The sequence below is a fragment of the Leptodactylus fuscus genome, chromosome 1 (assembly GCF_031893055.1).
Source record: "Leptodactylus fuscus isolate aLepFus1 chromosome 1, aLepFus1.hap2, whole genome shotgun sequence".
NCBI classification, from domain to species: Eukaryota; Metazoa; Chordata; class Amphibia; order Anura; family Leptodactylidae; genus Leptodactylus; species Leptodactylus fuscus.
The window spans coordinates 332,586,118-332,613,780 of NC_134265.1; the positions used below are offsets into that span (position 1 = coordinate 332,586,118).

At 43.0% G+C, this 27,663-nt stretch overlaps 1 protein-coding gene across 4 annotated transcripts in view; it reads right to left on the reverse strand.

Annotated features, from left to right (window-relative positions):
- Positions 1-19,377: 19,377 nt before the first annotated feature.
- Positions 19,378-27,663, reverse strand: part of FGFR3 (fibroblast growth factor receptor 3) — a 67,850-nt gene continuing 59,564 nt past the window's right edge. For 2 of the 4 annotated variants that reach the window (XM_075261117.1, XM_075261116.1), the window contains exons 14-18: positions 25,364-25,486; positions 24,810-24,880; positions 22,972-23,109; positions 22,046-22,151; positions 19,378-20,016 (exon numbers count right to left, since the gene is read on the reverse strand). In XM_075261117.1, the coding sequence (XP_075117218.1) occupies positions 19,852-20,016; positions 22,046-22,151; positions 22,972-23,109; positions 24,810-24,880; positions 25,364-25,486 (603 nt within the window). In that variant the 3' untranslated portion in view covers positions 19,378-19,851. The remainder of the gene's footprint in view (positions 20,017-22,045; positions 22,152-22,971; positions 23,110-24,809; positions 24,881-25,363; positions 25,487-27,663) is intronic. The other 2 variants (XM_075261119.1, XM_075261118.1) reach the window with 1 other exon arrangement.

The window sequence follows — 27,663 nt, forward strand, 5'->3', positions numbered from 1 at the left end:
AGAAAATATAACATACAAATCTTGAAATAAGAACACTCTGGTATTTAATAAATAAAAAAATTGACAACACAAAAATTTTAAATATTGCAAATTTTGGGTAAAATTTGGGTGTAATGTTGCTTTAAGAAAGAGATATATTCACAGATTGTGTATTTTTCTTTCTATGTTAAGCTCTGCAGCGTATGGTATAGACTCCTGTATACTTGCAGCTCAGCACGTTGGCTTCATGTAGCTGGAGGATAAGCTCTTCATGCAGGTTGTTGTGCATATAACAATCCCATTGAGCGTTCCTGATGGGGCCTGATAAAGAGGGGCCCACATGATACATGACTTTCCATCCCACATAAGACTCATAAACCTGTCAGTCACAGAAGCAGAGCCATTGTCCGAAACACCAACCTGACTCACCCCAATGCTGACAAAACATTTCCAAACCGCATACTTGTTCAAAACTCTTTAACCCTTTAAGGATATTAATGCTTTCTTATAGATTTTTCCACCTTCCAAAATTAATAACTTTTTTAATTTTATTGTTGACATTCCTCATTCTTTGTGCGGCGAGTTGTACTTCTGTTTTGGGGAACATATAAGGTTTTGATCAACTTTTATTAAAATTTTGGGGGGTCTATATGAAAACCCCCCCAAAATTCTATCATTATTTTTTGCATTATGTTTTTACGTCAGTCATTCAAAAATGACATGGCAGCTTTGTCCGGTGGGTCAGTACGAAACCATATTTAGGGCTGTAGTTACTATGAGTGCACCATCCGGACATATACAGTATAATCTATGGGTGGTACGGAAATGGTTAAATGATATAAGGTGGATTTTTAAAAAACTTTTTTGCTGTCCCACAAGAAGACTGAACCAGGGATCTGCTGATCTCCAGTACAATGTATCACATATAGTATCCCTATGTGCAACAGGAATAGACAGCTCGGCCTACTCGATGCCATGGGCCATGGCAAACCCTTGGTAGAAGATGTGAGTGTAGAGGAGGGGTTGATCTTACCCCCATTCAGGACCCTACTTTATGGACTACAGCAGAAAGCCACTTCTACCGCTCTGACATACTCACTGTCCGCGTATAACATGGATGATGAATATCCGCCATGTAATACTACATATCTCCTCTAGTGGCCGCTGCAGAGAATCTGTTCTGTACTCTAATATAGATAGAAATTCTTCCCTTGCAGATTCTGTTACAGAATTTGCATGAAACCTTTGCATACTTAGGTAGAACCATCAGACGTGATTAGAGAAACCTATATCAAATGGCATGTAATTGCGTCACTGCGCTCATTGTGGTCAGCGCGCTCCCGTTCCGGAATATTCCAATACCTTCTAATTATGAAATATAAGAAGCACAATTGTGCAAGTGTTATTGTATAATCAGTGACTGGTGTGAACAGTGATTAATATGGCAGTGGGACCGGGGTTATAAATACTGCTAACAATAACACTGAATTCCGCTTTGGGCTGTGATTCACATTGTAATAGAGAACTGAAACCTCATTATAGAGAATGAAGGAGAATGGATACAGTGTATCCCTCAGAGTCCTTACTGTGCTGTATATCGGATTAGTATGCTCTCTTGTATGTTTACTCCCTAAGGTCGTGGACACACTGGCCAAAATCACTGTGGGTTAGCCTCATAAATTCATAGCCAAAGGCTCAGTATTGTATTGCAAGGGGGATTTAAACAAATTCTATTCACATGCTGCAGAATAAAACCTGCAGCACAAAATGAATTATTGTCATGCAAAATTTAAAAGTGCAGATAAATCTACAGATCAGGGCTCGTTCACATCTGCGCCCGGTCTCCATTCTGCAGGTTTCCGTTTCCTGCACAAAACAGAGGCAGGAGACAAAAACCTGCAGGACTCTTTCATACTCATTCATTTGAATGGGCTTGAAAGATGTCCGGCCGTGAGCGGCGGTGAGTGTTTTATGCCGTTTTTTTTAAAATCGGACACAGAGTCGGACATGCAGTACTCTGTGTCCGGTTTTTAAAAAAACAGTTTCGTGGCGGAGAGCATAAAACGCTCACCGGCACTCACGACCAGACCCGCTCTGACAGCTTTCCATCTTCTGCCGGCAAAAGACGGAAAGCTAAGAACGGAGACCCGAACGCTATTGTGAACCTAGCGTCAGTCACAGCAAAAAAGGCCCAATTTTGGGTGTTTTTTGCCGCAGTGATGACAACCTTAGTGTGGTTAGGGTAATCTGTGGGTCCCGTTGATTTATGGGCCAGATGGAAGCTGCGATCTCTATACTGATGCCAGTGCTTATGGGCCCCCTAAGGCTCCTGGGCCCCAGTCCGACTGCACCCTCCGCACCCTCACAATTTACGTCCCTGCCCATTCACTTCAGTGGAAGTGCCAGATACAGCCGAGGGTTCTGCTTTGACTATCTCCATGGTCAGACCCCACCAATCTATAATGGATAAAGGATAATAATGTTCATGGCATGACCCCTTTAAGTGGCTGTAGTAGTATATATAACCCCTGTAACAAGAGCTGAGCTGCAATACCCTGTAATCAGGAGGGGGCTGTTTCTACACAAAGAGCAGACCTTGTTTTCCCATCTTAGACATACAGCCCCTTTATACTTTCCTTCACCTGGTCAAAAATAATCTTAATACCCCATCAGGGCAGAGGGGGTATCTTTTATTTCTGATAAATTTGATATGAACTAGTCTGTATATGTAATAAATAAAAGCTACATTAATAATGCAGGTGAATGAGGACTTTCATCCATTCATTTGTGCAGATAGAGTAGACTTTATTGCGCTGGACAGGCTTTGGGCTTCCTTCACGTTACCTTTGGAGCCAGCATTAATTTCCTAGAGCTGGGACTGACTGAGCGGGATCTCTCCAGCTCCTGAACCACAGACTGCTGCATTGTGCTAGTGTCACCGCTCTGACAAATGAGCAGAGCTGGGTCTGTCTTCATGGCCCCGACTTAGGAGCCAGAATCCTGTACATTGTACACACACCTAAGCCAAGGATTGTGTCAGCACAACCTTCCCTTCATGACTCTCAGCCCACACCAATTACCAATCGGGCTCACACAAAGCCTCCCTCCATACCGCCGCATGAAGTCCGCTATTTTATACTAAATGCCCTGGAATCAGGTTAAATTAAGAAACCTATTTGGAAGAAGACATTGAGAAAACAGTCATAGGAAAGGAAAACAGGAACAACCGCTGGATTAGAAGCTGACATACAAATTACGGCTTTATACCAAATGTGGAAAGAACTGATTATAAACATAGAATCAAGCAAGTCTGCCATCTGCAAACCCTACAGACTAGGGGTGGGCACCATGCCAACCAGTCACTGGGATTGGCCACTACAATACCAGATCTCCACAGCTTTCCATAACTGGGCACGGAGTCACAAGGAACTGGTTGTTGTATCACTAACCAGTGGTAACCGCACTACTGAGTCACTAGGGACTGGTCATTTCACCATAGAGAAACAAGAAACTGGTTGCCACACGTATGTGTATATGACTGTATGTATGTATGCAAATGTATGTGTATATATTGTGGGGGAACCGCTCAGGTACCGTATTTTCCGGACTATAAGGCGCACATAAAATCCTACGATTTCCTCAGAAATCGAAAGTGCACCTTATAGTCCGGTGCGCCTCGGTAGTTGCCGCTTCCATACATTGCAATGGCAGCGTGCTATTCGAATAGTATTTGCTCATCTCTAACTTCAATTGTAAGAAGTTACAATTGAAGTTAGAGATAAGCAAATACTATTCGAGTAGCACGCTCCCATTGCAATGTATGGAAGCGGCAACTACCGAGGCGCGATAAACCCCACCTCGGGCAGAGCTCTGAACCAACATGACACGAGCCTGGAAGCGCAAAAGGGACCAAAGCCCAAATAGGGTACATCACAGGCTTCAGACAAAAGAACCAGGGACCCCATACCACCGATGGGATCCTACAAAGAACCCAATAGACCTCTAACCCCCAGCAACCCCAGGCCACAGACTCCCGGCCATGAACTACTTATGGCCCGGAGTCCCGCCACAAAGACACAGCACGCTCCACGCCATCCCTAAGACCTAACATCCAGATGTCAGAGCCAATGGCGTTCAGGTGGACGCCATCCCGACGCAGATGCTCAAGTGAAGGAACCTCTATCTCGCGGTGCCTCACCGCCAAGCCCCCATTATGAACCATGAAGTGGAATACCGCTCGGTTCACTTTGATGCGCGTGTTATCGATGCATGCACCAGGCGCACCACGATATCGGACCAGACAACAATCAAGCCCGGGAATTCCCGCATCAGCCGCAACACATCAAATTTGACATCCCTAATGAATTACCTGGACAGGTGCGCCCCAAGATCGTTACCCCCAACATGCAACACAACTACCTGAGGGGTGCGATCAACCCGACTGTAATAGTGGAACTCAGGAAGAACCCGGCTCCAGGTCATAACACGAACACCCAACCATCGCAGCCTCACGACTCAGGCCAAGCTGACATCCCTCCGGCTGCACCTCAGCCCCCAGGGCACCTCAGAAAACAAAGGAGTGGCCAAGGATCCAGACCAAACAGGGACCTACAAAATAAAGACCAGCACCGTTAAGAACCAAACAAACAAGTAAAACAATAACCCCACCGCACCGCCACCATGGCCCGAGAACCCCCCCCCCCCCCCCCAACCAGTCACCGCAGTAAAGAGGGACGGACGTAAAGGAGAAAACGATCAGAATCCCACCTGCCAATACGGTGCACCACTTCATCCTCCAAACCCCAACGAGAAGCCTCCGTAGCCGCGCCTATCCTAAAAGAGTGAGTGCCGTACTCGCCAGGCACCTCACCAGCCACCGACAAAGCCTTCTTAAAGACTGCAGTAAACTGAAAGTGAGACAAGGCCCCCCCAGACTCGTGACACAGGAAAGAGCTCGGCCAAGAACCCCAGACCGCCAAAAAGGCCGACACAGACTGAACAGGACAAATCCCCACGCCAGAGACATACAAAACAATTAGCCGACCTCGGTCCAACTGATCGGTCTTGGACCAACGAAGGAAACACTCCACCCTATTGTCAAACACTGCCACATCAGCCCACTGCAAACCCCCAGCACTCGCCACAGATCCATTCACCAACTCACCCACTCTGAACATGCCAAAGAAGGCCAAAATAAAAGTCACTCTAAAAAGCAACGTTTCGTAGGCAAAAAAACATAAACTGGGCAAGCAATCCAGCAGACGTACCAACAAAGCGAAAGAGACCGGACGGCGGAGCGGCGCCACGCCTAAATCCCTTCATGGCCTGCCACACCACAAAGTCCTTTGAAACATCACTCACCCCTTGCAACTGAAACAAAAAGGCCAGGCTCGTGAGACGCTGAAACATGGCCAAGGCAGAGCACCCGTCGGCAAACGCTCTGCCCACCCAAGACAGCAAGAGCACCACTTGATCCTCGTCAGACAAAACACTCCCAAAAGTCCTATATTGCAAAGAACAAAGTAGTCAGCGGCACTACTGCGACAGCGCTCGTATTCACAATCTTGTGTCAGTATTGGCAAATCTTCCGGCTGTAACAGCCAAAAAAACATGGAATAAATTAAATCCCAGGGTGGTGCTCACTGTGAAAAAACCTAGAAAGGCAGTGACATATCGATGTGAAATGTAGAAAACAGGGCACTCACCCGCCACGGGATACATAAAACATTCGTTTTTATTTCATCCTCTTTAAAAAAAGGTCAAACCTTGACCATCGGGGAACAGAAGACGGAATGATGCAAAGAAACAAACAGCGACGATCGTTTCGTGCTTAGTGCACTTCGTCAGGCGTCAGACTCCCAAAAGTCCAGCAATCACTCTCCCACTCACGCCAAACCTGCTGATACCACGCCCAAGTCATCCGCCCAGACAGACTGCGTGATGAGCCTTGCCGCGGAACTGAAATCGGCGACTAAAGATGGGGAGGGCACTCCTCGCCCACTTCCGAAGCCTCCAGAGCCAAATCCCGGAACCTGCCAAACTGAAAGCAAGACAGAGAGTCAGCCATGGAATTCGCTACCCCTGGAAGATGACGTGCAGACACCAAAACATTCAGATCCAAGCAACGCACCACAAGTGCCGCAACAGCGAAACAACAGGAGGAGAAGAGGCAGACTGTGAATTAATAACAAAAACCACGGTACTATTATTGCAATTAAAGCACACCTTGCGATCCCGAAACTCTTCACGCCACAACTCCACTGCCACAACGATTGGAAAAATTTCTAATAAAGCCAGGTTCTTAACCAAACCACAGTCAAACCACTCCACGGGCCACTGACCAGCACACCAATGCTCCCGAAAATAAGCCCCCAACCCTATAGGACCCGACGCGTCTGTGTACAGTTCTAGCTCGACATTAGACACCACAGCCGGAAACCACAAGGACCGACCATTAAAACGCTCCAAAAAATCATCCCACACTGCCAAGTCTGCCCTCACCGCGGCCATAAGCCGCATGTAGTGATGAGGTGACTGCACACCAGACATCAAGGCCGCCAACCGACGACAAAAAACACGGCCCATCGGCATAATGCAACAGGCGAAATTCAACTTACCCAACAATGACTGCACTTCACGGAGTTGCGCCTTCCAGACACCCTGGAACCTACGGAAAGTGCCACAAAGGTCCGCAAGTTTATCCGCCGGGAGGCACGATTCCATGAGGACAGAATAGAGCTCAATGCCCAAAAACCGCACAACCGTAGCCGGCCCCTCGGATTTATCCGGGGCCAACAGAACCCCAAAATGACCGTCATTAACAGTATCACTTCTATTGTCCTGTTTCCTAGGTGTCATTCTCAATCTCCACTCGCACGCAGTTTGGGGTCTATAGTTGTTTTAGGGTCTGTATTTATTTTGGGGTGTGGTGTTTGTACCTTATCTGGGGGTCTCGGGTTTGTATTTTCATTTAGTTTGGGGTCTGGTCAAAGGCTATACTTACTCTATACATGTTGGCCGAATACTGGTAGAACTGGTTGCCCACAACAGATGAAATCAACTTCAACATCCATACCATGTCAATAATACATTCAAGCAGAGGAGAGTCCGATGACAATTTTCATCTTTGCCATTCTATATGAGTATTTGGGCCACATCTAGCAAGAGAGAATGTGATTAGTAAAAAATTGTACATTTTTGGAGGATCTCTCCTCTTTTTGAAAAAATGGAAAAGAAAAACAGCTATAATATACTAAAAAGCTGCCAATAGCAGCAAAAATATAACTGGACATGCCAGATTGAAATGAGAACATAGTAATAATAAAAAGTGCTAAAAATTCAATATTATACACATACGGCTGTCAAAATTTTCAGCATGACCCATCACCTACAATGGATGGTCAACTACAGATTGTGAGCGACAAAAGTTTGGCTTGAAGTTCCTTGGTCCCAATGCAAAATTTGTAACAACGCCCCTCACTTAAGACCTCATGCACATGACCAAGAGTGAAGACCGAGGCTCTTTGGAGAGTTCCGAGTTTCTAATGCCCCATTCCAATAATTATTGGGCAGGTCCTATTCTGGTCCATGACATTGGAATAGAACAGAACCCCCCCATTGGGGAATGGAAGGGGCTTGGATGACACTTGGATGCTATCCGAGTTTCACTTGAGTGTATTTCCCCCCCAAATGGGGTCCCCTTGGCCTGTATGAGGTCCAACACATACCACTTATATTACTAGTGTCTTCTTATATAGTGGAGGGGCCATTGAGTCCCTCAGGTGTCAGGACCTTGAAGAAGCTTCTACCTCTACACCCTAATTTGCTATGTCCCTGGTGTGTAATCTTCTATTTTGGCCATTGTGTAAGACCAGCCTTGGATGGTATGCGGCCCCAAGGGCATTTGCCCCTCCTGTTTTTTTTAATAAAAGGGCCAAATGCTACTGAGTAATGGCTACTCAAAAGCCGACTTGAATAGCGCATAAGAAAAAGAAACAAATTCCCCACCTCAGAGGTCTCTCCGGTGTACTAATGCTGTGTTTGTTATGTCTGGATCTTCATTGAGATCAAGTAGTTTTTCACTTTTGGACTACAGTATACACTATATTAGCATCGGCCGGCGAGAGATTCTTTTGTGTGTTTACCTTCCCCTGGCCAAAAAAAATCTGAAGTTTCTGGAATTAAGGAATTAAACCAACAAATGCTTCTCGGGATATGATTAACTCTTCTGACTCCAAAAAGTTCTGAGCGCTGTACTCCAGGCCCCTGGCGGCGAAGGGTCTCACTTTAAACGGAGAGGGTCTACAATCCGGCCCCACGTTAGTAATTAGGTCTCATGGTCGTATAGACTTGGCCTCAAGACTTTATTTCCGAATGTAATTATTTGCTTTGGTGCTTTTGCTTCCTCGAAAGGAAAACATGACTAAATTGGCCTTTTCCTATAGATGTTCAGTATGATAATGGCAGCCTCTTTAAGATGAAAATAGCAGGCTTGTCTGCACCGCTTCCAGGTAATAAGAGGCGCGTAGAACAGTCAGTGCTGTGTATGGTTAAACGGAGAGCTTGACCACGGCCAGATCTTGACTTCCGGAGGACCCATGCAAAAAAATCTTAGGCCCCGTGCACACAACAGTAGAAAAAGTACGTGTAACAGATGGTTTTTTAGAACAATGGCTGTCAATGGCTACATACAGTCATACTAGCGTTCAGGTTTTCATCCTTCGGGTAGGCATGGGGACTCGAAAGACGGGACCCTGTCCGATTACAAAGTGGGTTTGCCAGGTTTCCTCTGGGAGAAAATTTCTCCTTGACGGACTTTTCTTTACCCCCAATTTTAGGCAGATTCTGAAGAGACTCCGACGTTATTGTGAATCCAGCCTAAAGAATCAAAGGGCTTGGACTAGGGGCAGGTTGATGGAGGAAAATCTTGTGCTACAATGTAAAGTCTAGACCTAAAATTTGTAGTATATGCCATTGATACTACTAGTGTCTTATGTGGCAAAAATTTGGGCCCTCTTGGGTACCAGGTTCTTGGTATGACTGCACCAGCTGATCCTTCCATAGCTATGTAATTTTTTTATAGCATCAGTGTCCCTTGTGGTCCCCATTTACATCTGAGTGCGAGTGCAAACTCTGCAACTCCTACAGTATATATGCCCCTGGAAAGAGTGCCTGGTTCATACATGTGTATATTACTGTATGTTTGTGCCCTCCAACTGCTTGGCCGAGTGTGTAAGTGTACGTATGGTAATATGCTGCTGGTAGACACTGTGAGTGGCGACTTTTTCCCTTGAGAACAAAATGACATCCAAAATGCCAGACCCTTCCTGTATCAATTCTATTTGAAGATGGTTTACAGAAGACAATGTTATAACATAGACATAAGTTTAGGTTGCCTAGATGGCAAATACAGTCCAGCTAGAGATGGCGAACCTCCTAAGATTAGATTTGTTTCAGGTTTGGGTGGCTCGAGTCCCGGATTTGTTTCAGGTTGAACAAGTTTGGATAGAACCGCAAGTGAAATTACTATAGTCTTTTGGGCCTCCTTGCTGTGCCTGGTTAAGTCATGACTAGGGTTGAGCCGATCTTGAGATTTCAGGATCGTTTTTAAAATCCGATTTCCAATCATTTTCCATCTGAACCCGATCTCGATCCCAATTCTGATCCTAATGCAAATCAATGGGATTTTTTAATGATCGAAGATCGGATTTTAAAAACGATCCTCTTCACTACAGAGCATGGAGTCCAAAAATTGAACGCTTCAAAAAATTTCCCGGCTACTTAGTCCCCTTCACTTACCTGTACAGATCCGCTGCCGCTCCCCGTTCTTCTCGCTCCTCTTCTCTCTCATTCACAGGCCTTCAGAGCGTCGTGCATGCCTCCGCCTCCTAGGTTAGTGTTACTGATGCTGGGAGTAGGTGGGGCTTGTTGTGGCTTAGGAGAGTGTGGGCGGGTACAGGGTGGGGAGACGTGAGTGCATCACTCACGTCTCCCCTCCCAGTACCCACCCACCCTCTCCTAAGCCACAAGTCCCACCTTCTCCCAGCATCTCTAGCCTGGGAGGTGGAGGCATGCACAGCGCTCTGAAGGCCTGTGAATGAGAGAGAAGAGGAGCGAGAAGAACAGGGAACGGCACCGGCAGCGATTTTGTGCAGGTAAGTTGAGCAATCGGGATCGGAATTCCGTTCCCGATCTTTTTTAGGCGAGATCGGAACCCGATCGCGATCATGAAATTTACTCGATCGCCGATCGGAATCCGATCTTTTCCGATCCAGATTGCTCAACCCTAGTCATGACACTCGGCATATCTATGTAACCCGAGGGCCAATCACAGGCTTCAGCGGTGACGCCAGGTCACTGAGATCGAGAGAGAGTGGCGGACGCCCCAAGAAAGATCAATAGAGGTGAGGGAAGGTGAGTATAAATGTGTTCTATTTTTGTCACCTCCCCCTGGGCCTCCTCCTATTATACTCTGGGGCCTGAAGAGACCGAAGAGTATAATAATGTCACTTCAGGTTCTATCCGAACTTGTTTGATCCGAAACGAATCCGGGACCTGTGCCCACCCCTGTACCCTGTTATACTGTACATGTCTTCCTTCTGTGGGAAACGGTTCCTCGTATTTTGTGACTGTATGCGCGCAGCAGTCCCGACACAGTGCTGTATCCTTCACTACATCTCCATTGCGCAGGCTCCCACGCTTGCGCAATAGAGATGGAGTGTAGACTTCAGTGCTAAGCGAGGACTCTGGTTCTTTTGCGCATGCGCGGGCTGATGTCAAAGAAGGAGCAAGAGCCATGCCCCACAGAAGGAAGCCCAGACAGGAAGAAGATGGGTAAGTATGATGAGAATGGATGGGGGGAGAAGTAGTAGTGACGATCCATTTCCAGAAACAGATCGTCAAATTAATTCCATTAGTCAGCCATTGGAAGTCTTTTAGTATATTTTCACGATTGGCCCATTCCCCTAGTGAATAGACAACCCAGTACAGAAGAGATAGTTGGCCCAGTTTGGGTTTGTATTGCAGTGACCCTACTGATGGAACGTTATAATTTCCAGGGTACATCTACCCTGACAAAGGGGGATCCCAGCTGAATTAAAAAAGAAAAAAACGTGGCTAACATATAATATAAAAATATAATACAAAGTTAGGCAACCCCTTTAAGTCTATAGAGTCAAGGTGAGGGGTGCTAAATGGGATAATCTCCTTTAAGAAAGCCCTGGTGCCATCTTGCAGAATTGAATCAGAATCCCCCTGGTGAGGTCATATAGACTCATGCAGAGCCTATGAGGTATACGGAGCTGTAACATATACCTGTCCAGAATATGGAATTACCATATTTCTATTTTGTCCAGATCCTCAAATCAAAGGCAACATGATGAACTGAGACTGTTTGCCTTTTATGAGATGAAACAGGCATCCAGTGTACACGTTTCCAAATCTTTTATATCCTTTATTTTGGCCTGCGGCACAATTTTCTGAACAAACGTAAACAGTGCGTTTCGGCATCTTAGCGCTGCTCAGCGAACCTGGCCCATGTTATATTCCTGGGGAGAATTTTAACAACTTTGGAAGTCAGAACAAATTATATCATAATGTTTATGAGTGTGGACACGGAGCCAGTACAAATGAAGGGTCTAGAATTATGGAAAGAGTCCTATAAAAAGCAATAGACTGCGAGTAACCGATAAGTAAGAACAATGGGGTGGTTTGTAGAACATAAACATTGAATTATCCTCATTTTAGGATTATTTTAAAGGGAAGTACACTTTTATAACCATTTACAAAAAAAAAAACAAAAACAGCAAAAAAAAATAAATCAATAAGTTTTTGATTTCAGCTCCTATGCAGAGTAACATATCTCTAGGGTTAAGCCATTATCGAGGGAGATGTATGAAAACCAGTATTTACAACACAGGTCTTCTACACCGACTCGTTCTTTTCGTATACATGACCGGGAATTTCACAAGCCCATGTGCGGGCCGACAGTCCAGGCTGCAAAATATAGAACAGGTCCTATTCCTGTCCTATTTTGTGGCTCTTGCTTCCGTGGCTATCCATGGAAGCACAGCCCATATGCGGGTGGCACACGGAGAACATCCCCATGTCCCTTATGTGCCGCCCATGTTTTTAATTCACAGCCAGACGGTTGCAGCATGGTTGTTTGCTACCGGCCTAAGTCTTTATGTTAGCAATGTTCACATGGTGCCCGAACTTTTTGTAGTTCCGATATATATTGATTCTACCATTTTTTAGCTGAAAGCTTCTAAGTTAATGGGGTGTCATATGGTAGATGTGGTGCCAGAGGTCGGCCTCTTTCTAGAATAAGGCCCTTTAAGACCATGACTATTACGATATGATGCTGTTAAGGAAACACTAAAAACTTTCTAAGGCTGAGACCCTACATTGCAGAAACGCAGCTTTCTTTATCACAGATCTTGAAGCAGTTTTTTGAGCCAAAGCCAGGAGTGGATAGAGCAGAAGGTAGAATTAGAAGAACTTCCTATATATTTCCCATTACTTTAGTAGCCATACTTGTGCTTTGGTTCAAGAAACCCCCCACCGCAAGGCCACATGGTGGCTCAGTGGTTAGCACTGCAGCCTTGCAGTGCTGGAGTCCTGGGTTCAAATCCTGCCAAGGGCAAAAACCATCTGCAAGGAGTTTGTATGTTCTCCCCGTGTTTGCATGGATTTCCATCCCATATTCCAAAGACATACTGATAGGGAAAAATGTATGTTGTGAGCTCTATGTGGGGCTCCCAATCTACATTGCAAAAAAAAAACTAAACGCAGTAAAATCTGCAACCGAAAAAAACCCAACTGTGTTTCTGTAATGTAGGGTCTCAGCCTAAAGGAAGAATTTTAACTGTAAAATATAAGTGGTTGTCTAGGAATTACAGATTTCTGCCAGGAGGCCGGGAAAGGTGAAAAATTTTAAAACAAATTTTAAAGGGGCTCTATCAGCAAAATCATGCTGCTAGAGCCCCACATATGCGTGCATAGCCTTTAAAAAGACTATTCAGGCATCGGTAATGTTATATTAAACTACCCCCCCGTTTTAAAATAATAACTTAAAAAAGAATGTGCTCTACTTACGGAACGTGCACCCTGGGCGGGCATCTGGGTGTGTCTTCATCTTCTCCCCTGCCTCTTCTTCCTCTGACGTCTTCGGGTCCCGTCCTTCTCCGGCGCTTGCTCGCGGACACTGATAAAAAAAAAATAGCCCGGGCGCATGCGCAGTAACTGTAGTAGAAGCCGTGTGCTACTGCGCATGCGCCCGGGCTATTTTTTTTTATCAGTGTCCGCGAGCAAGCGCCGGAGAAGGACGGGACCCGAAGACGTCAGAGGAAGAAGAGGCGGGGAAGAAGATGAAGACACACCCAGATGCCCGCCCAGGGTGCACGTTCCGTAAGTAGAGCACATTCTTTTTTAAGTTATTATTTTAAAACGGGGGGTAGTTTAATTTAACTTTTACAGTGCCTGAATAGCCTTTTTAAAGGCTATGCACGCATATGTGGGGCTCTATCAGCATGATTTTGCTGATAGAGCCCCTTTAAAAAAATACACTAATTTGTCCATGTGTTCTGGTGTCCCCCACCACTGGGCCAGCAGAAGTCCTTGCCACATGTGACTGCTAAGGCCAATCAGCAGCCTCAGGAAAGGAATGGGCTGTTACAGGTGACCTACAGTGTTGGCCAAAAGTATTGGCACCCCTGAATGAAAGGAACTGTATGGTAGGATACCCAGGAAGACCCCACTTCTTACCCAGAGACATAAAAAAGCCAGGCTGTTTGCCAAAACTTACCTGAGAAAGCCAAAAACGCTTTGGAAGAATGTTCTCTGGTCAGATGAGACAAAAGTAGGAAAAGGCATCAACATAGAGTTCACAGGAAAAAAAAAAAGAGGCCTTCAAAGAAAAGAACACGGTCCCTACAGTCAAACATGGTGGAGGTTCCCTGATGTTTTGGGGTTGCTTTGCTGCCTCTGGCACTGGACTGCTTGACCGTGTACATGGCATTATGAAGTCTGAAGACGACCAACACATTGTGCAGCATAATGTAGGGCCCAGTGTGAGAAAGCTGGGTCTCCCTCAGAGGTCATGGGTCTTCCAGCAGGACAATGACCCAAAACACACTTCAGGTCAGCACTAGAAAATGGTGGTGAGAGAAAGCCCTGGAGACTTGTAAAGTGGCAGCAATGAGTCCAGACCTGAATCCCATAGATCACCTGTGGGGGAGGAGAGATCTCTTGATGGCAGTTTGGAGAAGGCCCCCTTCACATCTCAGGGGGGACCTGGAGCAGTTTGCCAAAGAAGAATGGTCTAAAATTCCAGCAGAGCCTTGTAAGAAACTCATTGCTGGTTACCGGAAGCGGTTGTGCGCAGTTATTGTGTCTAAAGGTTGTGCTACCAAGTATTAGGCTGAGGGGGCCAATACTTCTGCCCGGACCATTTTTGGATTTTTGTGTAAAATGATCAATGATTTGACTTTTTTTTCATTCTCTTTTGTGTTTTTTCATTGCAAGCAAAATAAATGAAGACATTAATACCAAAGAGTTTGTTCTTGCAATAATTTTCTGGCAGAAACTGAGTATTATCTGACAGAATTGCAGGGGTGCCAATACTTTTGGCCAACACTGTATGTGAATGACGTCTGGGTTCCTTTCCTTAGGCTGCTGATTGGTCTCAGTGGTCATGCTTGGTGAGGAATTCTGCCAGAACAAGCTTCTGGGCACCACTGGGCCACATAGTGGCAGGGGACACTGGAGCACTAGGGACAAGAAAGGTGGTTTGTTTTTTTTCGTTTTTTTTCCACCTTCTCCGGCCTCCAGACAGAAATCTGGACACACCCTTTAAGCATGAATAGGATTTTAAATGTTACCGATTCACTATATAACGCCTACAACTCCCAAAAGGTTCAGGTTCTTATTAACGAGTGACAAGAAGAGGGTGACACAAGGTCTTCAGATTTCTGAATTCAGTAATAGTGTCTATACAGTTCTTCTATAATTTATTACATTATGGAACACCTAAAGCAGCTGGAATGGAGAAAAGTCAGTGATGTCACACAAAGCCGAAACGGCAGCGGGGGGTACAGACCGCACAGACTTAGAGCCCCCCACTGGGCACTGTAAAGGTATCATTGGGGGCTCCAGATAGATTCGTAATAAAGTCTATACAGTGCAGAGTTGTCAATGCAGTAACTTTGCCATAATAAAAAACCAACTGTGTGTCTGTGTGTCTCTGTGTGGTTACAGACTACAAAACAACCCTGTGTAGTCTGATCCTCTTACCAGATGAATAACATATGAATACTGGATCTGACTCTACATACAGGGTTTGTCAATAACTATTGAGTCACATAGCTCTGTGTATGGGAACTATACACAAAATGCTAGGAGAGTTGTGTGTATGTAAAAACTTAAAAAAAAAAAATTGCAATGGGTATTATGGCTGTTAACAAATAGAACAAAAAATTAATAAAAAAACCACTTAAAAGCTAAATACACCCCTACAATCAACACTGTTATGCAAATATTAAAAGGGGCTCTATCATTGGCAAAAGTCAGATTTAGCTAATCACATCCTTGCATAGGCTTTAGGAAGTCTATTCCACACCTACCTTTAGTATGTAAATTGCCTCAGTAGTGTTTGAATAAGTCTGGTTTTATTCATATGCTAATTAGGCTCCTCCGTGCACAGGAAGTTGTCAGCCAGCTCTCCTCTCCCTGCTGTGTACGATGTATGAGAGGAGGGAGGAGGAGTCAGCAGCCTGTGCTGTATATACAGAAGACAGTGCACAATGACTCTTCCGGGATACACGGGAAGCTAATTAGCATATGAATAAAAATTGTCTCAAAAACTACTGAGGCAATTTACATACTAAAGGTAGGTGTGGAATAGTCTTCCTAAAGCCTATGCAAGGATGTGTTTAGTTAAAAATGACTTTTTCCAATGATAGAGCCCATTTAAAAAATATACTGTTTTTGTCTGTACCTCCTTTTGTGTGTAGCTATGGTCACAGACTAATAACGAACTTTGTGTAGTCTGATGCTTAAGACTAAGTTCAGATGGGGTTTTTTGGTCAGGATTTTGACACGGAATCAGTGTCAAAATCCTGACCAAAAAAAAAAAAAAAAAAGTTTCTTGAAATCAATGGGTGCTGGTCAATTCTTTTTTCTGCGAGTGTTTTTCTCCCACTCGCGGAAAAGAGAAGCAACATGCCCTTTCTTCAGGCGGATTCCGCGGCCGGATCAGCCGCGGTCATCCGCCTGAACACACTCCCTTCCGACTAGGCCCATTAATTTGGGCCAGTGGCGAACTAGGAATGGCGGGGCCCCGTGGCGAACTTTTGACTCCTACGCTGTCTTCTCCGCTGCCGTCCTTCATCTATGACGTCGGACGTCACGTGACCCGGGAAGCAGGCCGGGTTCATGTGATGTCAGACAAGTAGGAAGGAGGCCTGGCAGGATCGTGGAGAGGTAACAGTGTTTGTTATATTCCCTTACCTCTCCCGGTCCACCGATCATTATACTCGGGGGTCTGCAAAGACCCCCGAGTATAATGATAGGATTTGTGGGGCCCACGGTGTCACTTACCAATCCCGGCCCATCCAGGATTGGCAAGTAAATAGGGCCCGTATCGGCCTATTAAAAACAAAAAGCAAAAAAATCCAGCAGTAGTGGCTGTCACCGGGCCTCCAATGGCCCGGGCCCTGTGGCAGCTGCCTCCACGGTAGTTACGCCACTGATTTGGGCCTAATCTGGAGCGGAGTGCCGCGACTGAATGCTGCTGCACTGCACTGGCATCCAGTCACGGCTACCTGTTTTCTGGTCCGGAATCTGAGGCGGCCTCCGTGTCAAATTCCGGACCCAAAACCCTGTCTGCACTCGTTTGCCCTCTTTGTTGGTTGGTAGGAGGAGGCAGACGACAGATGAAGGGGAAAGTATGTGACTGCAGGACCTGACTACTTCCAGGGTTTGTTTGTCGTCTGTCACCATGGAGACACATAGCTCTGTGTAGGAGTGGTATACACAAAACGGTAGGAGAATTTTGTCTGTATATTAGCGCTTTTAAAACAATAACCGAGTAAGGCTACTACTTGGGTATTAAAAATAATAATAAAAAATTATTTCTATTTGTAACCAAAGTGAATGTAAGAATGTCCACGCGTTAACAATTCAGGTTTAGCTTTATTGTTTTGGTAAAAGTTATGTTCGCCAAGTTAACAAAAGCAGAATGATAATTGATTTGGTGTCTTATCTCACAACTTCTCACACCAGCAGCAAAAAAGGTCAGGTAAAAATTTTCCATCAAATCAAACCAAACCATTCTTCTAACATCAAGTCCAGCTACACCATGAAAAACTCCGTGGAATGCAAATTCAGCAGTATAAAAAAATGTAAGAAAAGTCAGCTTCACTTAGATTCAAAGATAGTTCTTGCTATAAAACTATATATAATGTTCAATAAGAAAGTTGTTAATTCAAAGTCTACAACAGATACATTTCATAAAAACCTCAATAAATTATATATATATTTATAATTCTTAGTGACAATTCAATACCATGCACAGCCTTGCATATTCTTATTACATTACTGGGGAAGGAAAAAAAAATAAAAATGAATGTGTTAGGTCATTGGAATGTACACACACGGCAAACAGTTGTTATAAAAAAAAAAAAAAAAAAAAGTCAAAACTATAAACTAAGCATGGCTCCTTCTAGAATAGAAGCCTGCAACAAATGTGGTGTTCATAGTCTTAATTGAGGCGTGGAAAAGGTGCAATAGTCCATTTGTGTAGCTCTTCTGTACATTCTAACTTGGCACACGGGTAACGTCTATGGGTGGCATTAAAAATATATCCTGGAATCACAGACAGGCTATGGAAAAGTAAACTGCTTTACAGATTATATATAAAGCTACATTTCTTGCGTGTACCTAGAAATTAAGTTATTTATGGAATTTATGATCTGTCAAGAAAAAAAAAAAATAAAAAATCAGTGTTTTTGAGGGAGAATATAATAAAACATTCACATTCAAGGTAGGAAAGAAGGGATCCATCCTTAGGTAGGAGACATTTTAAAACAAATTATTTTAGTACTTAATTTATAAACTTTTTTTTATTGCAATATAGTAAAATTCAGGGTTTTTTTTTCAATGCAGTCCAAAATAAACAAAATAAATACTGTATCAACAAGTTTGTTGCAAGCAGATAAGTGTTGCGGGGCGTCTTGTCAAGGTTAATGATGAGCACTCCAATCCCAGTTGTAAACCTCATGAATATTCCGCGCAACGTGACAATCGCTTCTTATTAAAAACTTTTCTATTGACCAGCAATCACTCCCAATTTTTTTTGAAAATTACAAAAAAAAAAAAAAGTGACACAGTAACTGAAGACAAAAATTAGATAAATATAAATTATTTTCTTTTTTTCCGAAAGCCGTTGTAAATAATTTCTCTCTGCTGCGCTGTCCTCTTCTACCAAACAGCCAATATATACATATACATACAATCATATAATGCAGCTAAAGGGACTATACATTTTGTACATTTTTTTTTCCAGATATTTTTGGATAAACATATAAAAGGCGGAATAGAAGTATTTTGTGGACTGTTAATAAGTTAAATGTAAGATCTGTGGAGGCTTGGTGTGTACAGTAAAGCTAGGCCTAGGGTAAGTGTAAAGGGGTTCGTATAGGTTAATAAAGTCTATAAATAACTTTACAAATATACAAGGTTAAACAAAAATAACAATTTTTAAAACAAAACTGACATTATAAAAAAAATTATATTATCGATGAGATCAGTGTCGTTCTAGATTGCAATGCTATAAAATCGGGACCAATAACACTTTTTAGTTTTTTCCATACAATTTTTTTTTCTTTATATACATTATGTACCAATGGGAATTTACATCATATTTAGTTACAAAGTATTGTGAAGTAGAATGACGGATTCTGCTTTCAGGCATCTGAGGGTTAGATTAGTTAGCCAAAATGCAAAAATTTTGTAAAAATGTAAATTTGTATTTTTTTTTTTGCGTTTATGTATGTATATTATATACATATAATTTTAGTAAAATTTGAAAAATTGGCTACAAGACCATTTTGAATTGGCTTGTAAAATATTACATAAATAAATACGATAATGATCATAATTCTACAATCCTTACATTTTTTTTTTACTGAAATTAAAATTTTTTGCATAATTTTTGATTGAATATTTTACATATTTTTCTTAAAATGTGCTTTCTGATCTGCTATAAGCGCTCAGGTGATTATTAAGGGGTAGTGGTGGTAATAAAAAAAAAGTAGTCATCCAAAATTTGGCTGGTGACCAAAAAGATAACAAAAAAACAAGACAAAAACTAAATAAATGGTAAAAACCCCCTAAAATATGTAGGTGGGCTCAAAGAGACTATGAGATGCAATGTTGTCAGATACCCAAAAGCAGAACAGTGCTGGAGGTTAACCCCAAAAACATTCATTCTATAGCATGTTTAGAAAAAAACAAAACCAGGAAGTTTAGTATGGAGCGCGCTCTGATGTACGGGACGTTCTGATATACGGGATTCTCTTCTAGCATTGCAGGCACAGATTGGTTGCTCATCAGCGATCACTAGGTCACAGCACGCCGATCCCTAGTGTTAACATTCTCCTCTTCAAATATATAACTTTTAATATATTTTTCTCTTTTCTTCTTTTCTATATCTTGGCACTTGATAAGTTCCTTCAGGCCAAACAGTGCTTTATGACTTTGTATACAGCAAGTACTTTATACGGCTCAAAAGAAAAAAAAAAATCCTTGTGACGACCAGGCAGTCCTGTCCATATGCCTCTAGTCTACATTCCTCCTGGGTCTCCTGGTTTAAAGTCATGTTCGGATGATGCAGTTATATTGCTGGTGCTTAGGAAGACAGACCTCATCCGGAAGAATATCATGTGCAAAGACTGAGTCGTCTCCCGATGAGCAAGTGCTGTGACTGTCCTGGCACGCTGGTGAATACTGTTCAAATGGCACAGAGAGGTCGAGGTACTCCTAAAATGTAAAAAAAAATAAAAAAATAAAAATCACATAATAAAAAATAATAATTTTTTTTTTTATTTATATATTTTTTTTTCAGTGTGAATTTTGATCATATTATTAAGTTTGCATCTTTCAGGCATTATGATGGCCTAGATGCTCTCACAGATTTTTTTTTTTTTTTAACTTTTTTTGGATGGTTCTAACGACCATAGGCACAACTCTGGCTTTGGCCCTAAACGGTCTGCTCATTTCTATCTCAAAATCATGAGTTTCTTTGCTTCTATCAGCATAATGTTCTGTTTGCTCAGACTACTACTACTACTACCACCTACCACCACCACCACTACTACTACTACTACATCTACTACTACTACTACTACTACTACATCTACTACTACTACTAAAATACTACAAGAACTACTACTACTACTACAACAACTACTACTAGAACTACTACAATACTACATCTACTACTACTACAACACTACATCTACTACTACTACTACTACAACTACTACAATACTACTACTACTACTACATTACTATATCTACTACTACTACTACTACTACTACTACTACTACAATACTACATCTACTACTACTACTCGATACTACATCTACTACTACTACTCGATACTACATCTACTACTACTACTACTACTACTACTACTACTACTCGATACTACATTTACTACTACTACTACAACTACTACAATACTACTACTACAACTACTACAACTACTACAATTTCTACATCATCATCATCAATAATTTTAGTAATAAGTAATAGAAATACAAAAATAAAATATATAAAATGTATAAATATAAAAATTAAAAAATGATACACATTATATAAAATGTAAAAAAAAATAATTGACATATAAAAGGTATAAATCAAATGAATACAAATTTAAATTTTTTTTTTTTTTTAAAAAATAGAAAAAAAAATAAATATAGTTTTGTTTCATTGAATAATTTAAGATGCTATAATATCTCCACAACTTTTCCTGCACTGACATGAGAAAAAAAAAAATTCTTTGTGTATGTGTGACTTTCTCAGAAAGCATTAACAGCTGAGTGATCAATAGAAGCTAATCATTCTGACATAGTAATGCACAGAGCAGATTTCACGTCATTCATTCGCACAAATTGCTTCAATTACGAGTAAGGAAACAAGGTGTCCCAGTCAGTGCACAGAGGGTCTTTGTGTAAGGGAGGCTGGGGGAATTCTATGATGGGGGCCGGCAGCATACCTCCACATAAACTGTAGAATTTTTACGGAGAGCCATGAACAAGTAATGTTGTGGTAGTGTAATGCTAGTAGTAGGATCAGTGCTAGGTACATATACTATACAGTAGTGTGTTGTTCCTGACAAGGAAACATTGATAGTTGTACTCAGACCACTCTGTGTGGGGGTCTAAACACCAACTACAGTAATAAAACCCCAGGTTGTAAACCAGTGAAGTGTATCCATCCCTAGAGGGCTTGTCTAGTTCAGAATATCCATTTTGAAACCCTTATTCTGACTTATTAGATGGGGTCCTCCATTCAGGAGCCTCCTACATCGACTACTACAAAGAAAATCTCTTGGTGGGACCATCAGGTCTGTATGATAGTCTATTGATTTCCATGCGAACTGTGTAATGTCTTACATCTCCTGTGGTGGCGCTGTAGGAGAAAGGTATAACTTGTGATCAACGTATTGAAAGACTGTTCTAACCACGGAGGACAACCCTTTATAAAGACGGCCATACACCAAGCTGTGTTAGCTGAAATGGCAGCGTCATATGAACAACCCCATCATCACATGGATGGCCACATGATGTGAAGAGTATGATCAGCCAAAGAATTCCTTCCAAACTGAAAATTTTAGAGCACCCCATCTACAAATCTAAACAGGTTAAAGGAAATTCATAAGGAGAATCCATGCTCTAAAAATACATGGCACACGGTGGCAATGGAAGATCTGCTTCCAAAAATTGTGTAGCCTGCCCATTAAAAACTATTGTAAATGAGTATATGCGGTATGATATGACTTACATCAGTAGATGTGACAGTAAGAGCACGGTCTAGGTCTTCAACAAGCTGCTTGAATGTCGGTCTTTGTGATGGTACAGCATGCCAGCACTCTCTCATGATCATGTAGCTGAGAAAAAAGAGCATATATATCATTCACAAAGCATTGACTTGTCAGACCATTGACTGACCCATAAAAGGTTAGAAGACATCTTGAATTGGTGTAGTGGTCAGGTTCCCACTCTATCCCTTGCCCCCTTAGTAAGTACTTGCGTTGGGAACTGGTTTGTATGTTTTACATTAAAATGGGAGACGTCAATTACTTGTCAACACTTAGAAGACCTTTATGGTGGCTGCTTTCAATCTTGTTCCTCAAGATATTGAAGGCTGCTACTGAATATATCCACCACAGGCAATCTACCACATTCAGTATCATAAACACCTCAAATGGTATATAAAGAGTATGGGGACATCGCTAATATAAAATTTAGGCTCCTTTCAGCAGTTACTTGACACAACCAACACATTCCTAACCACCTGAGATAGGATGGACCTAGTGCCTCAAACATGGCAACATCTCATAATGTTCTCCTTTTAAGACCAAGTAGAAGGAAGGTCGGCTGTGAAATCAGAGTTTGGGACAGTTTTGGGTGGACTTGGGAAAAAGTTACCAAGTCTGACTCCAGCTTCAAAGACAGGCTGAGGAGAAATAGGGTAATCGGAGGTTTGGCCTACAGACTACCAGCCATGGAAGGAACAGAACTTTGTGAGTATTGTTCCACTTCTTCTACTTGGATGTATTGACCTGCAACACCGGATAGGAGCACTCCCACCCTTTTCAAGACCAACTTGCAATGGTGTAGGTAGCCTTATGGACTACCTACACCAATGGTTCCATCATACACAAGCATCCCCCATTGTCCAAAAATGGATGAAGACATCAGACTCACAGCTCATGCGTGCAATTGGCTGGCTTGTCCATTCGATGACCTTCTTTTAAGAGCTTAAACAGTTCCTCTACTGGGATCCCAGGGTATGGAGAGCCCCCCAATGTAAAGATCTCCCAGAGAAGCACTCCGAATGACCATCTGGGGAGAAAGCATAGAAAGAAAAATTAATATTCACAAGGGTTTCTTCAGCAGAATTCATTGTTGGGGAGAAGGGTGTAGGGCATTCATGTTCAGCCATGCACAGCTAACACTAGTAGAACTAATTGCCCGGGCCATTTTACTTGTTGAGTTGGAGATCTTTCGGCTGATCTCGCTCATTTGCAAAAGAAGAAAATGCCGGGCACCACGTCTAAAACTAAAACGAGCATTTAATCACGCCAATGACAGCTCATCCATTACCCTCCCCCAATACCCCTTTGTAAAGATTTCCACTGAAGCCGATGAATAGGACAAATCAAATTATTCATGCACAAACTGGCCATGCTGGAATACAGCGCTGCAGGGCATGAATGGAGCAAAGCCGTACCAACCTGATGCTTAAAACTACTGGTATGAGAGCGGATGTCAAATAATTACAGATAGGACACCTCGGGAATAGATCATTGTCGAGAGCTCCGACAGCTGACATCGGTACAGTAACAGGTTAACGGTGATAGAACGGGCTTTGAGGTCTATATATATAGGTGCATTATTCTGGCCGCCACCGTATTATACTCTTGAATCTGGGCAGGATTTGCGTTGGATGGTGCCATTGTCTATATGGTCATACCGTTTACTGATAACCATACAATGCCCAATTTTAGGTGGCTAAATAATACTTCCACATGGTGCTATAATGTATTGCTACATAACTGACAGTAACACACCGTAGAGTATCTAAGCAGCAGTAATATCGCCATACAGTGCTTAAATAATACCAACACATAGTAACCAAATAACATAACCGAATACAAAACCTGAGCAATTTCTAAAAAAAAAAACAAACCCAAAAACTGCTATAATATTAAAACCAAGTGGTTAGAAGACTTTGATATTTGCACAGGCCGTATACTCCTAAGCCCAGTATCTTATCCCGCTATATTTTAAGGGTCAGTACGTCAGCAGTGCCCGTCCATAATACCAGGCAAAGCTTGTCAGCTTCAGAATTTATTGCAATACGCCTTTAATTGTGAAACTTCAAGGATAAAATTGCCTGCAGTCTTTATCGCTGCTTGACAGATATCCCATTAGGTTGTCATGGATACACAAAAAAATTTCAGCCAATTTAATCTGCAAGAAGTATTTGCACCTATACTCCATGGATCTATGGCAACAAACCGATTCACTCGCTAGTACAGAGCGGTATATACAGTTCTGCTGGTTGCTACTAGAATCTGACAACAGCTTGTTGACAGATACGCCTTTACCAACTTAGGCCTCAAATATCAAAAATGGCCGTCACACGACCAGATTTCTGCTGTAGAAAAGTGGCTAACCGGAGGATTAAACACTGGTCAGGAGAAAAATTGTGGCCACTGGTGTTTTTGTGCCTCCGGTGTGTAAATTATATTACATTGAGGCAGATCGTCGGGAACGCAATGGCTTCTAGATTCTCTATGCAGACACTGAAGCAGCAGGTATTACCCGGAGATGATCCTGCAGAATCGTGAATACAGCTCTGGAGTTCATTCCCAGATACATTATGCAATGTATTTATGCTTTTTCTGTCGATTTTATCTGCTTGTAAACTATACACCCCGCGCTTTGTCTTTACAAACATGACATCAGCTTTGTTTCCATTGCAATGGGCTTATAGGACTAGACTAGAGCACTTCATGAGAGGGAATGTTAATCCTTACACATCGCTCTGGTGAGTGTAGACGCGGTCAAACAATGCTTCCGGAGCCATCCATTTCACAGGCAGCCGACCCTGTAATTGGGAAGACAAAAAAAACAGACTGTCCCATCAGCACATTGGAGCAGCCACCCTGGCACCGTCCTATCTCCCCTCCTAATCCCTTGCCTGGTGACTGCTGACTACAGCTGTGTCCCGGCTAGAGCGCCCGCTGTAAATAAAGCGGAGACCTCACTCCATCCTGTACAATGGATATCCATCAGGTTTTCAGCCATGTTGTCTGAAAATGCCACCAATACCATCCCCATGTATCAGCGGGGTAGTCAATGACGGAGCAGATCAACAGCAAATATAAGTACTTACTAGTAAAGGGTTAACAATTCTACTACTGGGCAAGGTTGGATGACAACCAATATGGCGGCTGTTACAGTCTTATTGCTCAGGATGTAGATTTATTGCCGATCTACAGAGCTTACAATCTAATGTCCCTATTCTTGGGGTTCACATACATACAGACTTACTTTAGCAATGTCAATAGGAGTTCAGCGTGCGACTTACATTGGTGGTCTTTTTGTAGTAGTCTATATTGTGAATGTCTCTGGCTAAGCCAAAATCGGCAATTTTCATCACATTATCATCGGTAACGAGAACATTCCTGGCCGCGAGGTCTCGGTGAATACACTGCAATGAAGATAGAACAATTCTGTCACGATAAACCACAATATAGACAAAGATTGAATACTTGATGGGACTTTTACATAATATGGGTTCTGTAGTTTACGGTTATGTGTACACAGCTCCTATGCAAAGCCATGGGTCTCCATGTTACAGACTACAAATGAGTTTCTTGTCGTCAGACCCTGTAATCGTGTTTTAGTCCATTCCATTACCCCCTCCCCTAGCAGGAAAAGGGGGCAGACCGTGCAGGACCGCATTCACGGAGTATGGAACAATGGAGACCTACACTCACCGGCCACTTTATTAGGTACACCTGTCCAACTGCTCGTTAACACTTAATTTCTAATCAGCCAATCACATGGCGGCAACTCAGTGCATTTAGGCATGTAGACATGGTCAAGACAATCTCCTGCAGTTCAAACCGAGCATCAGTATGGGGAAGAAAGGTGATTAGAGTGCCTTTGAACGTGGCATGGTTGTTGGTGCCAGAAGGGCTGGTCTGAGTATTTCAGAAACTGCTGATCTACTGGGATTTTCACACACAACCATCTCTAGGGTTTACAGAGAATGGTCCGAAAAAGAAAAAACATCCAGTGAGCGGCAGTTCTGTGGGCGGAAATGCGTTGTTGATGCCAGAGGTCAGAGGAGAATGGCCAGACTGGTTCGAGCTGATAGAAAGGCAACAGTGACTCAAATAGCCACCCGTTACAACCAAGGTAGCCAGAAGAGCATCTCTGAACGCACAGTACGTCGAACTTTGAGGCAGATGGGCTACAGCAGCAGAAGACCACACCGGGTGCCACTCCTTTCAGCTAAGAACAGGAAACTGAGGCTACAATTTGCACAAGCTCATCGAAATTGGACAATTGAAGATTGGAAAAACGTTGCCTGGTCTGATGAGTCTCAATTTCTGCTGCGACATTCGGATGGTAGGGTCAGAATTTGGCGTCAACAACATGAAAGCATGGATCCATCCTGCCTTGTATCAACGGTTCAGGCTGGTGGTGGTGGTGTCATGGTGTGGGGAATATTTTCTTGGCACTCTTTGGGCCCCTTGGTACCAATTGAGCATCGTTGCAACGCCAAAGCCTACCTGAGTATTGTTGCTGACCATGTCCATCCCTTTATGACCACAATGTACCCAACATCTGATGGCTACTTTCAGCAGGATAATGCAATGCCATGTCATAAAGCTGGAATCATCTCAGACTGGTTTCTTGAACATGACAATGAGTTCACTGTACTCCAATGGCCTCCACAGTCACCAGATCTCAATCCAATAGAGGAGCATCTTTGGGATGTGGTGGAACGGGAGATTCGCATCATGGATGTGCAGCCGACAAATCTGCGGCAACTGTGTGATGCCATCATGTCAATATGGACCAAAATCTCTGAGGAATGCTTCCAGCACCTTGTTGAATCTATGCCACGAAGAATTGAGGCAGTTCTGAAGGCAAAAGGGGGTCCAACCCGTTACTAGCATGGTGTACCTAATAAAGTGGCTGGTGAGTGTATAGCTCTGCTTCGGAGCTGCATACACAAAACGGCTGGATACTTCTAATCAATGGTATTTGGAATGGGGCAAATTTGGGGATGATATTGAAGCTCACAGGGCCCTTTCTTGCACCAAATATAAGCCTCAATGCATGCCCAAAACGTGGACGGGCATCATGGTGGGCTGAGACGTCCGTGCGTCAGTCTGGCAGATTTATTATAACTGGAAATCTATGAGAGTTCCTAACTAATGTAGATTTCCATTCTCTCTTCATAAATCTCTCGGCCTCGGCACCAGACAGGCCATTTCTTTAGACTGGAATACGATATGTCAGCCTTAATAAATTTGCCCCATTGTTTTTATTCTTGCACAATATGAGATGACCACATAGTCTCAGAAGTCTTATCAATGCCAATGACACAACATAGACGGGACAAACGCAAATCAGGTCATCAGACGGAAGTCGGAACCAACCACAATGTCACAAAATGCTCTTATATGAGGATTAGTATTTCTCCCTCCCAGTCCCACATCTTCCCCAGCTTGTGGCCATTAAGGAACGCTGATATTTGTAGTTCCCCAACAGCTGGAGAAACGCGTTGGGAACGGGCACCCTAGATTTAGCTCATCAGACAATGTCAGACTAGATAAACAAGTACCCAGAGAATAGCGAACACAAAAACCA